The 16401-nt window shown below is 39.4% G+C and overlaps 1 protein-coding gene across 3 annotated transcripts in view; it reads right to left on the bottom strand.

The window, feature by feature from the left end:
• Nucleotides 1–7934: 7934 nt before the first annotated feature.
• Nucleotides 7935–16401, bottom strand: part of map3k15 (mitogen-activated protein kinase kinase kinase 15) — a 28671-nt gene continuing 20204 nt past the window's right edge. For all 3 annotated transcript variants that reach the window (XM_040044273.1, XM_040044272.1, XM_040044274.1), the window contains 8 exons: nucleotides 15875–16049; nucleotides 14661–14846; nucleotides 14076–14181; nucleotides 13651–13891; nucleotides 12344–12456; nucleotides 10001–10107; nucleotides 9820–9896; nucleotides 7935–8997 (listed from right to left, as the gene is read on the bottom strand). In XM_040044273.1, coding sequence (XP_039900207.1) covers nucleotides 8904–8997; nucleotides 9820–9896; nucleotides 10001–10107; nucleotides 12344–12456; nucleotides 13651–13891; nucleotides 14076–14181; nucleotides 14661–14846; nucleotides 15875–16049 — 1099 coding nt within the window. In that variant the 3' untranslated portion in view covers nucleotides 7935–8903. The remainder of the gene's footprint in view (nucleotides 8998–9819; nucleotides 9897–10000; nucleotides 10108–12343; nucleotides 12457–13650; nucleotides 13892–14075; nucleotides 14182–14660; nucleotides 14847–15874; nucleotides 16050–16401) is intronic.

Genomic DNA, 16401 nt, shown 5'->3' with positions numbered 1-16401 from the left:
TTATCACACACATAGGACCAGAGTATTATGACACAGTATTCATTTTAGCTGCAGAAAACACAAAGTTAATGTTAAGGTTAATGCAAACGAATTACCAAAAGAGCAAAAAACTGTAAGTTGCAAAAAGCAATGCAGATTCAATGTGATTGGCATTAATGAGAAGTCCATTCCACCAAAAAAGACTGAAAATTGGATTAACAGATATTTTGTTAAAAATTGCCAACATCCACCAGTTCATTAATTATTTATAAATAAAGCTTTGAAAGGAGTACACAAGCCTAAGCAGAAAAAGAGTAGTTCCTGCTTCTGAGCAAGAGACTGCAATAATCTTTTTGTTTTGGAAGGTATGAAAATGTGTGTATTTTATTTTCACTGAAGTCTGTAATGTTTACATAAGCATATCAGTTACTTGCTGCATATACTCAAGCATGTGGATTTATGTTACTATTTCTGTTTTTGAGGCAGACTGCATTAAAAAGCATTGTTTGTATGTTTATTAAATTATTTTCCTGTTGCTGACTGAGTGGATTAACCTCTTATTTGATGTTTATATTTTTAAAACTGCAGAAATCACAAAATAATGGTCAGTATCTCAAACTGAAAATCTGTATGTTAACTCCGAGACTGTAGTGAGCTACAGTATGAATCTGGTTTGACCCTAGATTGTAGATTTCAGAGAAACTGGTGTTTCAGATTTAAGCTGGGCATACACTGTGCAATTTTTTCAGCTCCTGCTCAAACTGTACGACTGAATTGCAGGGGTTAGAAGTTCATAGGTCACGATGCATGTTCTCACACTATACGGTCCGATATCAGATATGACCTGAGTGCTCACACTGTGTGCTCATACACGACTGCACACACACTGCACTGCCATGCTACTCCATCTTTTTCATGTCCATTTCTGTGTTTGCACATGCACAGTTTGAGAGGTTGCGTAAAATCGGCTCGTGGCACTGCTTCAACAGTGGGATACCCTCACGAGGGGCGATCGGGATTTCAAACAGGTTTGATTTTCTTGTGACCACACGATTGCTGATCGGGAGCTGGTCGTGAGTTGTCAATCGCTTCTCATTACCCCGTGCATACTACACGATGCACGACACAAGATTAAGGCAAAACTCTGGCCGATCCCCAAAATGGTTGCACAAGTGAAAAAGCTTTAAGCAACAAAGGACACATGATCAGCTACATGGGACTAGACCTTTAACTGAGGAGCACATGAGAGTCTGAGATGGGGTGTAGAAGGAGAATGTGCAATAGACACTGGAGTATGAGCATGTAGGGACTTGTAGGTGAACAGAATGATTTTATAGGAAATATGGGAGTTGACTGGGTGGCAGTGGATATGCATGAGGGTGAAAATGATGTGTTGCCTGGACTTAGTTCAGGTAAGAGCTCTGACAGCTGAGTTCTGAACATATTGGAGTTTGTCCACAGCTTTGTTAGGCGGACCAAACAGAAAACCATTGCACTAAACCGGAAAGTGATCATAAAACCATGAATGGGGCTTTCAGCTGCTGGGTTAAGGCCAGAGTCTGGAGATGTTGAAGTGGTAGAAGACACAATTAGAGATTTAATTAGATTTGATATGCTAGGATGAAACCAGGACAACCTCCAGAGACGGTGAAATGAAGGTTAGGGCATGGTAATGACTTTTATGTTTTTATATTTTGTATTGTTGTTCAATTAAAAAAAAAATTGGTTGACATCCAGATTTTGATATCTTCCAGGCAGTTGACAAGTGACATATGACAGAGCTGATTGGAGGGTGTTGTGCTGTGATAGGAGTGTGTATGATTATCTTAGCAGTTATAACCGAGCCCATCGTGATGGATGATTTGATGAAGTAGCTTTGATAACCAACTCAGTAATATTAACACCATCCAGTGGAGAGCAGAAGGAAAGGCAGAACTGAGGCAGGAATGGAGCAGACAGTAAGAAATTGTGAGGATAGAATGGGAGTGTGAGGGAGGTGGGATGTTGTAATAGCCGCTGGTGGATCGAGCCAGGTAAAAGTCCAGAAACTTGAAATAAAGGACAGGGGCGTCAGGGTAGGGGAGTGTGGTGAGGAGCTTCAAGGGTGAAAAAATAACCAGTTTTATGTTAGGAAAGAATATCTGTGGTGGATCAAAGCAGTGAGCCAAGACATTATAGTAACACACAGCTAAGCCATCCACTGTGTGGTCTGTGGTCAGGAGTCAAGCAGGTTCAGTGTTGTCAGCTAGGTCTGATGCGATAACAGGCTTGATGTTCCTGTATGAGATTTTATGCTGGCGACACTGCATGTGCAGGGCGATGGGAGATTACAGAGGAGATAGGAGATACTGACAATCTAAAGGAGTTATACCAAAGAAACACTCCAGCGTGTCACCTCTGAGATCATTGGGGTTTTTAGCATGCTTAGTGATGTTGAAGTAGCCTAGCAGTGGGAATAATTCTGCAGCAAAGGGGCAATTGTGATAGGGATAGCAAGAAAATTTAGGTCCCCAAGGCAAAGTGTGGAAGAAGAAAAGGGACAGACAAAGGTAAGTAGCTCAGACAGCACAAGTTGAGGATTTGGTGTGAAAAGTCATGTGAACTTTAACAGCTCAAGAGCAAAAACAGATTCCTAGAATTCCAGAAACAAGCACTCAAGATACTAATGGTCAAAGGGACTCAGTGATAAACATGCCAACATCCTGTCATTAACATTTATGCACTAACATTTACCTCTCAATAAGATGTTGGTGCATGATTAAGTCACATGCACCCTGTTGGCACCAAGACCATGCATCAATATGGAAAAAAAACACCTCTGATAGTTAACCACAGTGAAAATAAAAACAAATCCAGTGTTTCCTGGTTCTTTCCAAGCTGCTAAAATTCAAATTTGGTTATTAGATTTATGTGTAAGTGTCAAATTTCTCAAGGGGTAACCACAGCTGATGGAGCTATATGTTTAGACTTGGTACATACGGTATTTGAAGCAGGATCTTTTTGGAGACCCCAAATAGTTAGAAACCAAGAACAAATACTGATCCATTCATTCAGCTTCCTTGAATAAAATACCTGTCAGTTGTTCTGTTTTGAAAGCAAGTGCCAAAACAAATCTACTTTTTCCGTGTACGTGTGGAATGTATTTGGTATGAGAAACCTGTTGGGTTGGTTAATATGAGCATGTTGTGCTTTGCTCCAAATAACTAACAAGACTGATCTATTTTCCAGTGCCTACTAGAAATAATGATACATATTTTAATTGCAGCTTTAAGGTAATGGACAAAAAGCTTAGCTAGTGTAAAGAGATTATTTCCTATTCCACCTTTATGACTGTTTTAATGTCAATTCAGTTATTTAAATATGACCTCTTTAACTGGCAAGACAATGTTATGAGCCCATACACATGTGAGGGTCGGTTTGTCTGAATTTCAAAACCACACTGTTTTATTAGTTGGCAAAATGATTTGTAGCAGTGCATAATTAATAGTCATTGACAAAGAAATCATGCACTCTGCTAATGGAAAACAAAGCAGAGGGGATTGGATATGAATGCTGGTCATTTGGCTGGTTGGTCCACCACTTTGGAAATATTTCAGTGACAATTAAATGGATCAAGATTCATTGCTAGTAAATCTCGAGTCTCCAGAAAATGAATCTTATCTCTCTACTGCATGACTTTTTGATTTTTGGGGAAAAAAATATTTCTCCCTATTTTGGGGGAGCTTTAGGGTCCCTAATAATATATCAATCATAAAATTTGACTAAACGGTGGCCTCATTGCCAGACCTGGCACACATCTGGTTGACATACACTCTGCCAAAACACCAGTCAGTCAGAAGTGCCAGCTTGATGCCAGATCTGGGCCAGACCTGTTTTCTGTAGGCCTGGGCCACATAAGCCAAGCCACAATCAAGCCAGATGTGGCATGCCATCACATAGACAGTGCCATCTATGCCAGGCCTGGCCCATATCTGGATGACATACGTCTTATCATGTCAGAAGTCAGCCAGCAGTGCTGACTTGATACCAGATCCTGGCCAGACCTGCTTGCTATGTGGGCACTAACACACACAGAGACACAGTTACTTTACCAACTGACCCCTGAGCTCCTAAGTGTCCCTCAAACCTCATTCAGGGATCCACTCCTCTACTTCACTGTCACTCCCTGAAAGCTCACTGTCCTCACTTTCTGAGGAAAGAGAGTGCACATTCCCTTGGTTTCCTTCCATAAAAGGTATTTACATCTATGTCCTGTAATTATGAGCAGATTGTAAAGTAAAAACATTGACTATGATCATATAAATGCACACAAACACATCTCTACACACATATTCAAATGCATTATATTGCCTGAAGAAAAACTGGGCTAACTGCGCAGTGTTGCCTTGAGGCAACAAATGAAAATTAACAGTTTTACTGTATAAATAAATTTTAAAAAGTGGAACAAACAATCAAATATGCTTCTTAACATATTCATGCACATACAAGTATTTTTTAATATACATTTATTTCACTATAAACATGTAAAATAGTGATCTTTATCTTGCCTCCTAATGGAGATGTCTCTCATGTAGTGCCGCTTGCAGCATGTTATTTTCTGTATAAATGCATAAAGGATGATGTCATGATGTTCAACAAAGGTTCACTTCATGAATACTAGATCTGTAAGCCTACTAATATAATTTGGTGTTTACTGGAAATGATTGAATGTTTTTATAATCTATCAAGCTAAAAAAAAAAAAAAAAAACAGTAAAGCTAAAGGTGGTGAACATAGACTTGCTTAACATTTGCATGTTAGTTTTGCCGTTGCACTATATTTGAACAAAAAGTTCCAGGAGTGGGTTGATGAAAGAAAAAAAAACATTGCCTGATTTGAATATGGGCATTCCCTGTTTAAAAACTAGTGCCTTAACAGTTGGCTGGGACTTCCCTGATGTTAGCCTTCTAGTTGGCTTTTAATGTTTGTAGACAAAGTCAACGCGAGGCTAGCCTTGTATTAATGGGTTTTAAAAACACCTTTAATGTACTAACACAGCAGCAGCAGTATTACAGTCTAGACGGCTTCTGTAAAATGTTCTCCTTCATACATCTTGGGACATTGCACTAAGACTCTATACTGGCATATTTAGGTTGCACAAACCAATCAATGCCAGAATAGTGATAGAAAGAGTAAGGTTTCAAGGAAATACTCATCATTAGCTAACTGCATCCTGTCACAGAACATGACTAAGAGGCTGAACTCGAATATTTGATGGTCAATTTGATGGCTTTTGACTTCAATTGACCCATTTTTATAACTTGTTAATGATACAGCGCATTAAGATCTTACATTTTGGTGTTTTATTAAGCTAAGCTAGCCCTGACATAGCATGGCATAGCTCACACATGGTGAGAACTTGCACATCCTTCTTTATATAATATATACAGTGTTCAGCATAAATGAGTACACCCACTTAAAAAAGTACAAATTTAATGAGCTGCTCAATGAACAAAAGAACAATTTCCAAACTTTTCACAAGGCTGAGTTTTATTGAACATTTGTTTAACTCCATAACATGAAATTAAGGTTAATATTATAACTTAGATCACAAAATCTTCAGTTTTAACCAAATTGGTTGACACAAAAATGAATACACCCCGCAACAAAAACTGCTACATCTACTATTTTGTATGACCACTGTGATTTTCAAGGACAGCACCAAGTCTTCTAGGCATGGGATGAAGAAGCTGGCGACACATTGCAACATCTATCTTTCTCCATTCTTCCAGAATAACCTCTTTTAGAGCCTGGATGCTAGATGGAGAGTGATGCTCAACTTGTCGCTTCAGAATTCCCCACAGGTGTTCGATTGGGTTCAGATCAGAAAACATACTTGGCCATTCATTCACCTCCACCCTGTTCTTCTTCAGAAATGCAACAGTAGTTTTAGATGTGTGTTTTGGATCATTGCCTTTTTTTTGGAAAAGTGCACAATGACCAAGTGCACGGAGTGATGGCAGCATCTTCTTCTTCAGAATAGAGCAGAACATTGTTGAGCTCATGATACCATCAATGAAATGCAGCTCCCCAGCACCAGCAGTACTCACTTAGCCCCACATAAGGACTGCCACCACCATGTTTCACTGTAGGCACCATGCATTTCTCTTTAAAATCCTCACCTCACCTCCTCACCTTTACGACGCCATACAGTTTTGAAACCATTAGTTCCAAAAACAGTGATCTTTGTCTCATCACTCCAGAGTATATAGTCCCTGTAGTCTTCATCTTTTTCAGCATGGGCCCTAGCAAATTCTAGCCATGATTTTTTGTGCATGGGCTTTAGGAGAGGCTTCCTTCGTGGACATTACTCATGCATGCCATTCCTCTGCGGTGTGCGCTGTATGGTGTCACAGGAAACGGTCACTCCAGTTTGGCTTTCTACTGCTTTAGCTAACTGCAGTGAACTTCCATGGTGATTTTCTTCAACCCTTCTCATCAGGAGACACTCCTGTCGAGAGGTTAACATCCGTGGACGGCCTGGACGTCTCTGTAAGATGGTTGCACTTCCATCTTTCTTAAATTTCTGAATCACTTTTGCTACAGTATTGTGACTGATATGTAAACCTTTTCTGATCTTCTTGTAGTCCTCACCTTTTTTGTGTAAAGAAATGATTTTCTTTCTCGGATTTTGTGACATTTCTCTTCTATGTGGAGCCATTGCTGACAGCATGAAATGGGAAGAGCTTTTCTTTGTTAAGTCACCAGTCTGCTGGACACCTCTTAAATTAATCATTAGACCCCCTGTGGTTGAATTCCTTTTAATTTGAATTTTGTAGTCTTAAACTGTGGCTTTTCTCTATAGACTATAATTGGGATGTACTCATTTTTGCGACATGGGCGTGAATGAATTTGTTAGAAAAATCTAATTCATTCACAAATCTTGTTTGCAATCAATGCCCCACATTTGTGAGAGTATTTTGTAGTATAGTATCTTGTGGAAAATGTTGACTCTCAAAGGAAACTAAAGGTTTTCTGACAAATGTAGTGGGGTGTACTCATTTATGCTGAGCACTGTACTTGGGATTTGTAGACAACTATTGCACTGACCATTGTTTTTGCTACATTTGGAATACTTCTGGTTATTTCTTTATGTTAGGATGAAGAAGAAGCTGTATTGCTCCTATATTAGCTCTTAATTGGCTGACTGTTAAATATAAAATTGAAAATCATTCCCCTCATGTAAAGGGTCTCAAATAATCAGGCCCCATTATATCTTAAAGATCTCATAATGCACTGAGCATTTCTTTTCTCAGCCTTTTTCGCTTCCCGTGTGATTTTACTGCATTTAATCATTAATAATCATTTAACTCTCTCTCTCTCTCCATTCTTCCTCCCTTTGCGCTCTTCTCTTTCTTCTCACTATTATGGGGTTTTTGCCCTAAAAAATAAATCATACCTGTCAGTACAATATAATTCTTCAGATCTATTCATCAAAATACAATAACGTGCTATCTGGAAGGTAACTCTTATAGATAACAGGCAACCCTTGGTTTATATTTAACTAAACAGATCACAATTTACTTAGAGAATGTACATTAAAAGATAGGTTTACAGTGTGCAGCGAGTAAGGTGACACAATCCCAAAAAAATAGTTTCAAACAAGTACCTACAAAGTAGGTAAAAGGTCATCTGTGGGCTGGTAAACCGGTTTCAGGCAGGTGAAAAGACGACAGACATGCAGAATCAGCAGAAACATGCACACTGCTAAAGAAGAGTCTTATGTAAACTGCCTGCGTAGTGGTGTAGTTTTCCCTCATGGGCCTAAACACTGTTTTAAAACATTTAAAATGAAACGGCCAGAAAATTCAAACATTAATGATTTGGCGGAAACACGGAAAATGACCGGACTCATTTCTTCCTCGGACAAATACCTGAAAACCAAGAGGTGATGCTGAAGCAAATCAGCCAAAAATGTTGCTTTTCCCAGGTTTATTGGAATTGTAAAGAACATATAATATGACAGGTGGAATAAAAAATAAATTAAATACAGATAGAGAATACAAGAGAGTAGTTACGACTAATAAATAACATGCATAAAAATCTAAAGGCAGTGATCAGCAGCAGTGATATATGTGCATGCTACATTATGTTTAATTTAAGGCTTTAGGCTGAAATGTATATTTAGAGACACAACATTTTAAGGTAAGCAGGACAGTTTGCTTAGAAGAATGCAAGTCTAAAAGATGCAGAGCGCAATACAGCAGATACCTAAATTCATTTAATGCTGAGGACTCTTTTCATCATAGACAGCACAGCTGACTGTACCAATATACAGCAGATTTTAACATCCTAAAGCAGTGGTTCTCAAGCCATGTCCTTCTGGGAGAAACAGAGGCTTTACATTAGGATGGCCAAAGACACAATGTGAAATTAAACCTATTGTCATTCTTGAATTTTGCACAATTTCAGAAACAAACTCCAGAAACATTTGCATATTTGGAGCTTGGCTGAAGGTGAAGGCAGTAAACATGACACCCGTTAATGCCACATGACGTGCTTGTACCAGGGAGCAGTCAAGTTAAAGAGGTCACATGTGACTTCTGAAAAGTCCCTAAAAAGTTCAGGGCTGTAGTGCTTGTTTAAATACAAAAATTGTGGCACTCCTGAAAGTGAACATTTCAAAAAAGCTTGAGAATCAATGCTCTGAAGAAACATTAGGGGAGCATGTTTCATAAATATCAAGCACAAAGGTACACACAGTAGTGCCTGCACTAAAGCACTTTGGTCTGGTCAAGTCGGACTCTACGTGGATTCAGTGAGTCCTGTACATACAACACAAAAACAACATTTTTTTAAAAAGGCACCGTAGAGTCAGAGAAAAAGGAGAGATCATGGTAATGTGTGAACATGTGCGTGTTTTCCCCACAACAGAATTCTACTCCATCATGCATTGTTTTCTGAGCGCTTGTCGTTGGCCAGCCTGTCTCGTTCTCTGTGCCGCTGGATGGCTCGCCAGATCCGGCAGAGGATTCCGCCCCTGAAAGGAAGCATAGATGTTGTTACAGCACATCACAGCTACATGTGCATGTTAATTATTAGCTAAAAGTATAACTTGAAAAAGGCAGTAAAAAAGGCTGTAAGGTTAACTCTCTTATCGCTTATGTCCTTTGAGGTAAAAAAAAGGATGATAAAGTCTTATCAAACACATCAGTACAGCAGTCTTGTGTGGGAAATCTTGCCAGAGCATATGAAATAATGGTTTGTCACAAAGCAAAACCATTCAATCTGTCATTGTTTTTGGTTAAAATGTTGCTGTTTTACTGAGTCAAAATGCTAAATCATATATTTGTGATAAGTGGTAATCTGTGGGGCTAATCTATTAAGTTGGTATGCAGTACTATAGGCCATGGGAGAAGCTAATGGCAATGGGTCAACAGTTCTGAAGTATTTTATAGCTGCAAAACAAACTTTTGTTGTATGCTTGCAAAAGTCTGACTTTATTTAACTCTGACCTATTACTCTGTGACAGGAGATAACCGAGGTCAGCAGCATCCCTAGTTTCTAAAAGACTTTTGCAGTTATAAACGGTAAAATGACATCAGACCACTTCAGAAGAGGCTATTCGTACAATGAGATACCATTAAACCTTGTGGAAGAAAAATGGTGTGATTTAACCATTCTAATGTTTTCTGGAAGATCAGAGGAGTTTGGAAAGTCAGTGACCTATAAAAGGTAAATGTCAAGGAGGCAATGATGAAGATTTACTCTTCATGTACTTGGAAAGAAATGTATGACTTTTATGAAATGTGTTTATTTCTCAGACCGCAGGACTAGCTTTATATAACTTATGTGCAGATACCGTAGATGTAGGCACCGGAGGTCCTCTTTGGTAACGTCACGAAGAATGTCCGTCAGTGTATATTCCTCAAGAACAAACTAGGACAAAAACAGAAGCACTCTTACTTTATATTGACACTTCACTGCCACGGTGCACTAGAATGATAAGCTGCACACTAATGGCCTATATAAAGATACTCAACCTTGTCTATGGTGTCGGGGTCTGCGCCCTGCTCTTTCAGCCAGTCGATGAGCTGCTTGTCTGGCTCATGGTCTGCTGGGATGTGGTGGATGGATGGAGGTGAAATGTCTGAAACGACAGGTATAGGAACACTTTGCTCAAAGTACATGTTGATCTTCAGTATTAACCCTTTCTGGTCACTACAGTGAGCAGCTAGTCAAAGGCTGTTTTCTTGTATTTGTGTCAGTGTTGATGGTATACTTGCACATAAAACACTACATTGGACACTGATGTGTCACTCCATACCCTGCCACCCAATGGTCGTTTAATGTTAATATACTTGGATGACGTTTTACATTGTAATTACTGTTATTTAACCCTGTCGTGCATGAATTATGACAACCTCAATGAGGATTTTTCTTTTAAGTACTTTATTCATCCTTTTATGCCTAAAGATAAATAAGATACTTAAGAAAAAAATCCTGATTGAGGTTGTCATAATTCATGCATGACAGGGTTAATGATCTCTTCTCTGTGACGACAGCACAAGAATGTTGGATCATCACTTTGGCACCTATACATGTCAAACTAGCTGCACAAGCAGCTACAGGCTGACGTGCAACTTCAAAGAGATGTATACTAAACTTGACAAGGACTTTTAAAAATAGCCGCAACGAGAAAAAGTCCCCGGCAAAGAGCCAAACTCAAACCACTAATTAAAGCACAGCTCTATCTTAAATTCACAGGATAATCTGAAATATATACACATTACCACTTAAAGTTCTGCTGCTCCAACTGTCTGACCCCCAAATATTTGAACTGCAATATGTGGAAGTGGAAGAAGTCTTTTCTCACAATATATGGATCATCAGTAGAGGACATAAAATTGATACCTATCATTATCATTGGGTGCAGCACTCTAAAGAAATTAGAGTGTGTGAGAGACTGCACTTTCAAATTTCCATTAGGCGCTCAGGAGGGTTTTAAACCAGCTGGATTAGAGATTAATTACACTAAAGAATAGAGTCTTGGTTAAGGAGGCTATAATGTCTTTGAGAAAGATTCAAGGGAAAGGCATTTGTTTAGATTTAAAACCTTCCTGTTGGATTAAGCTGTACAATCTATTTCCCCCTACTTCCTCTTTTTCATAACAGAAGAAGAAAAAAGTGTTTTTGTATCACGATCAAGCAGTTCTGAACATAAGCCCTATATCATTAACTTACTAATAGAAATAGAAATGTGCAATAGAAGCTGCTAAAAATGCTATAGCATTTTGTATTTTTTCACTGTTTATACTGGTGGAGTGTAGAGTAACTAACTCTCAATTACAATTTCTGATCCCATCTGCAGAAGATTTAATTCAAAGCCTGAAACAGGATTTGAGGAATTCTTGGTTTTCAGATTTCCACAAAAAAATACCATAAGCATTACCACTGAGAGCAACAGGTTTCCAAACATTGTAGGTTTAGAACAAACATTTTTTAAGAATGAATTGAATGATAACTAGGACTTAATACAGGTCGATCCACAACTATTTGGACAATGCAACACAGGATCACTCCCATCTCCATCTGCACCCTGACCCATGGAAATCACATTTTATGGCTCTGGCCTGAAGCCTTCACTCTCACAATGGCTCTAATCTTGTTCAGCTCTTCCTGTAGACTGTGTGGTCATTCACTACCTTATCTTTTCCATGGAGCCCAGAAATCTTCCCATGACTAAACTTTGTTCAGATGCTGGTAGAGTTTATTGCTCTTGGCTATCTGGCATTAATTTGTTTGAGATTAGAAGCCTCATGCTAGCAGTTGTAGTACCTACATATCTGGTTACGAGTTTACATTCCTTTTTATTTTGGGTGGGAATCACGTTTCAGATGTAAAAACACAACCTACTAAGTGTCAAGCACATGTCAGCAGTGCTGAATTATTTACAATATTATCTGTGGAATATTATCATACATTTATGCAAAAAATAAATATATAAATTATATAGTGTTACCACAACTGAATCCCAACCTAACTCAACCCTAACATTATTATCCAGTATTCTTTTCCTGATCTAACTCCTTATGGATATGGATACAGGGTCTAATTTTATAGACTGTGGTCTCTGATTTACAATACTTCTTTTTCAGAAATTGCAACAAATTAACAACATTAAATAACATTAAATCTTACTTAAATCTCTATTATCTAGTCTCATCTTAAACATGCAAATACCTTCAAAATGTTCCTAGCCTTCTTCCCTGGAGAAATAAGTCTTTTATGGAACCAGTTTAGAAGTCAGATTGTAAAAGTTAAGCATATTTAAACATGGCACTTTTTCTTAGCAGGGATGGAAATGTGTGAGTGATTCAGTTTACCTGGGGGTCTGTGTCTGACTCGGACCAACTCTAAATCATGTGTTCTCTGCTGCAGGGTGGCTTTCAAGACCTGCTGGTACTCCTTCTCCTTTTGTAGCAGCTCATCCAGCAGCCTGCAACAACAATAATATCTGTTAAGTTAATTTCTATAGTTTCTCCTGGTATACACAATGTAAAGATGTTTGGACAAACTATTTTATACTGAAACTTCCTGCTTTGAAATTCCATAGTGGAACTGATTTGGACACACGCATTAATGTCAGTTATTGGTAGGAGCTATAGCTACACAGTACAACGGCTAAATACAAGAATCGCATTATAGTGCATTACACAATTGTCAAACAAGCGAAAATCCCCAGTTCTATTTCAGGAGGAGACATAAATGCCTTTGGGATTATCTCTAGTGTAAAAACCACGCCAAATCAAATATGCAGTAAGCAGCTAAAAGTAGATTTTTACATTATGACTAAATCGCTGTACAAGCACAGGGCTAAAGTGCAGATGCAGTTTTTACAAAGTCAACATGAGTATCAGACTGTTCTTTGCAGTCCCATTTCCACTGTGGTACTTATTAATAAAGTTTCCACGAGGCTATCTCAATTAAAAATTCAAAAGTCTGCAGAGAGTCAGCTGCAGGTGTGTTGTTTGAGAGTGTTTGAGAGGCAAAAATGAAGCAGAAATGCTGAGAACAAATACCAAAATCTGAATGAATGGCTGAAAAAGATTAAATCTAAAGTAATGAACTAAAGCGTCTTAAGTTGAAGTTACTAATAGCTAAAAGCAGTAAAGGAAAAGCTAAAAAAAGAGGTGATGATGAAATCACTGATCACATGTCTCTTGATGGTATGAATGAAGACATTATTGCGTTTGATAGATGCCACTCACATGACCGCATTTGTGAGCCAGTAAGGAAAAACAAAACAACTTGAAATGCAAATGTAAGAGCTGAGGAAAACCCCTCTCTGTATCATTGAAGCATGGTGCCAGTAATTACCATCTGATTAAGGTGATTACTGGCACCATGCTGTTATTTTTAATGTTTTGTGTATTAGGACTGTGCAGAAATTTGCTCCATTTCATGCCCCTGTGGGTATGTCAGCCACCTATCATAAACAGCCCTGAAGAGATAGTGACAGTGTATGTGGGTATGCTTGTAACTTCACGTTCTGTCCTTGTTTTCCGCTTCCTGCTTCAGTTACAAGTGGAAACCTGTGCATGCAGGCCTGGAGAAAAAATTCCACATGAGCCTGTGAAGGTTTCCACCTGACCTTAACCGTGGTAAACAAAACATTTAATTAAGTGGGTACCTGTTGGTTTCGTGTTTGAGCCTGCCCAGCTGGGCGCCTAGATGATGATGTGAGCGTTGATGTTCGTGGGAGTGGGAGGAGTTCACAGTGCTGACCGCAGAGTGTGTGGGATCGGACGTTGTCCCCGTCTCGTCAGTTTGCTGCACTAAAATGGGTCCAAACTCTGCTTCCTCCTCATCGACCTCGTCTTCCTTCTCTGCTCCCTCACACTCTGACGCCGGGCCAAAGTGGGTCTGCAGCTCTATTGTGTTAGTAAAAAAGTCATAGGTCAAGGTAATTGATGTTATGTTGTTGGCTTTCTGTGTGCACTCTACTACTTAAACTACTAAACCTATAAATCGGAAAAGGTAAAATAGCATGGATGTTAATGTCCACTAGATGGAGTAAAAAGCTCATGACAGGCTGCAGCTGCCAGAGATGCCCACCTGGTATAAGGATGGTTATTGCAGCCTGCACAGCTCGTCGGATGATGTTATCCATGGCAAACATCCAGTGGGGTTTAATGTGGTGATTTCTCAGGACCTTGTTCACCTGAGAAGGTCAGCACAGACATTTACAGTATAGACACTTTTATTTGTAGTTTTTTTTCAACACTCACAAGATTCCACACTCACTATAGCTGATTGCACATTTATTCGATTGTTTTTGGCAAGATGTCTAGTGGAAAACGTGGAAATACTTTTTAGGGCCTTTTTAATTGGCAGTTAAGGACACCAATTAAAAAACAAACTGTCATTATTGTCAGAGACGAAAGGTACAGAAAGTAAACTGAACTGAAGTCTTCTTTCTGTGGAGAGGGCAGAGGAGGTAGCACTCATCATCTACAAATCAAAGGTTGGTGATTTGATCCCTGGCTGCTCCAGTCTGCATGCCAAAGTATCCTTGGGCGAGAAAATGAACCCCAAATTGCTCTCTAATGAAACAATTGGAATGAAACCATGCGTGTGTGTGTGTGTGTGTGTGTGTGTGTGTGTGTGTGTGTGTGTGTGTGTGTGTGGGTTAGTGCTGACCGAGTCCTGGAAACCAAACAACACCAGCTGAATCTGGTTGATGGATGTGGAGTCAAAGTCGAGGTCCAGCTTGAGCTTGGAGATGGTGGCCGCCATGACGCGCCGCTCCGGGGAATGGATGAAGTCTCGAAGGATGCAGATGATCTGCTTGATGTGATCGATGGACAGCTGGAGATCCTCGCTACCCTACACACAGTTTTAGCAGAGTGTGCAATTTAAGCCTAGTGATCAATAACTGTAGCATTACAAGCCCATATTATTAAGATTATTATAAAAAATTTAAAAATGATAAGTGATTTTGTAGATTTTTGTTCCTGGTTGGGTTTTATCTTTATCTTTTAGGATTTTACCCTGTGCAATAAAGTACATTTCTTTATATAGGAAAGGATATTAGTATTCTGAAAGACCAATTACGCCCCCCAATGGAAGAATCAGGAACAACAGTTATTTTAGATTGCAATTAGGCTCCCTGTGACTGCACTGGATTCATGGTAGTGAAACAGTAATGACAATCTGTGTTGCAAATTGCTCAGACATAGATCATAGGGGTATAATATGAAGCAAGTCTAACATAGCCAGGCTTTCTTTGGTTTGGTAAAATCTGAAACCCCAGCTGGGGTATCATGATCCAGATTTCATTACGGTGGTTATCAACTCTTCCCATTAACCCCAGCTTTATGCTTAGAGCTCTGTGTGCACTTGATTTGATGTATCACTTGACTCTTCTGCACAAAATGGATCAATGGGACACAGTCTACTCGAGAGTCATTAACAGATGAGCAGGTAGCAAAAATTTCTAGATAAAAACTGCAATTTGTGTTAGTATGTATGGCTCTGTAGGTTATATACATAAAATATATTCCTTCAGCAGAACATCTACACCACACTTATACAGTGCTGTAAATAAAAGAATCAGTGAAAGCGTGGCATTTCCAGCCTATATTAGATTCTCAACATAACCTGCTCCAAAGCAGGTTGTGATTAGCAGAAGTTACCTGTAAAATGTGGCTTATGATCTGCCCTTGTTTCCTGGAGACAAAGCCACTACTTTTATAACCAAAACGTTAAACTGGGTCTTCCAGGAAAGCTGAGTCATCATGTTTGCTCAGGTGAACAGACCTCTCTCTCCACAACAATATATGTCCCCCCAGTGTGCTTGTGGAACCAGACTTATATCTCCACTCTATATATAACACAAGTAGACACACACACACCTGCATGTGATTTTCCCTGAGGTTGGAGATGACCTTTTCCTGGTCTTCATTGAGGACCTTGTACAGAATGGCCCGTCTCTCGCTGTCCTTCTTTAGCATGAACAAACCACTGTCCCTGTCCTCAGGAGATGGGGGAACAGAGCGGTCCTCTGATACTGAACCCTCATCAGGCACACTGCAACACACATACACACACACACAAAGTTACCTGAGAAGCACATAAAACAAGACATGAAGTGAACAGATGATTTACAGCAGTGTGCTCTTTAATTTATTTACAGATACAAGCCTCTCCTGGCTACTCTGTGTGCAAAGGAAAGTGCAAAAGTAGCATGAGTCAGCGCTGCGTGACGTGCATGCATGTGTGCACATTGGTGCTCGACTGATGTGTGCAGAGCCACCAGCTGAAGCTTGTAAAATTATCAGGACTCGTTAAATTAGTATTGTAAAAGGCAGCGGAGGACGGTGTGAGTGCAATAAGGCCACCTGCTATCTGCACACACAGATGCACTCGTTCATTTACATCG

The sequence above is a fragment of the Simochromis diagramma genome, unplaced genomic scaffold, assembly GCF_900408965.1.
Source record: "Simochromis diagramma unplaced genomic scaffold, fSimDia1.1 OVJJ01000602.1, whole genome shotgun sequence".
Classification (NCBI taxonomy): domain Eukaryota; kingdom Metazoa; phylum Chordata; class Actinopteri; order Cichliformes; family Cichlidae; genus Simochromis; species Simochromis diagramma.
Note: the sequence above shows the minus strand (reverse complement) of the source record. Positions and strands in the feature narration are given on the sequence as shown.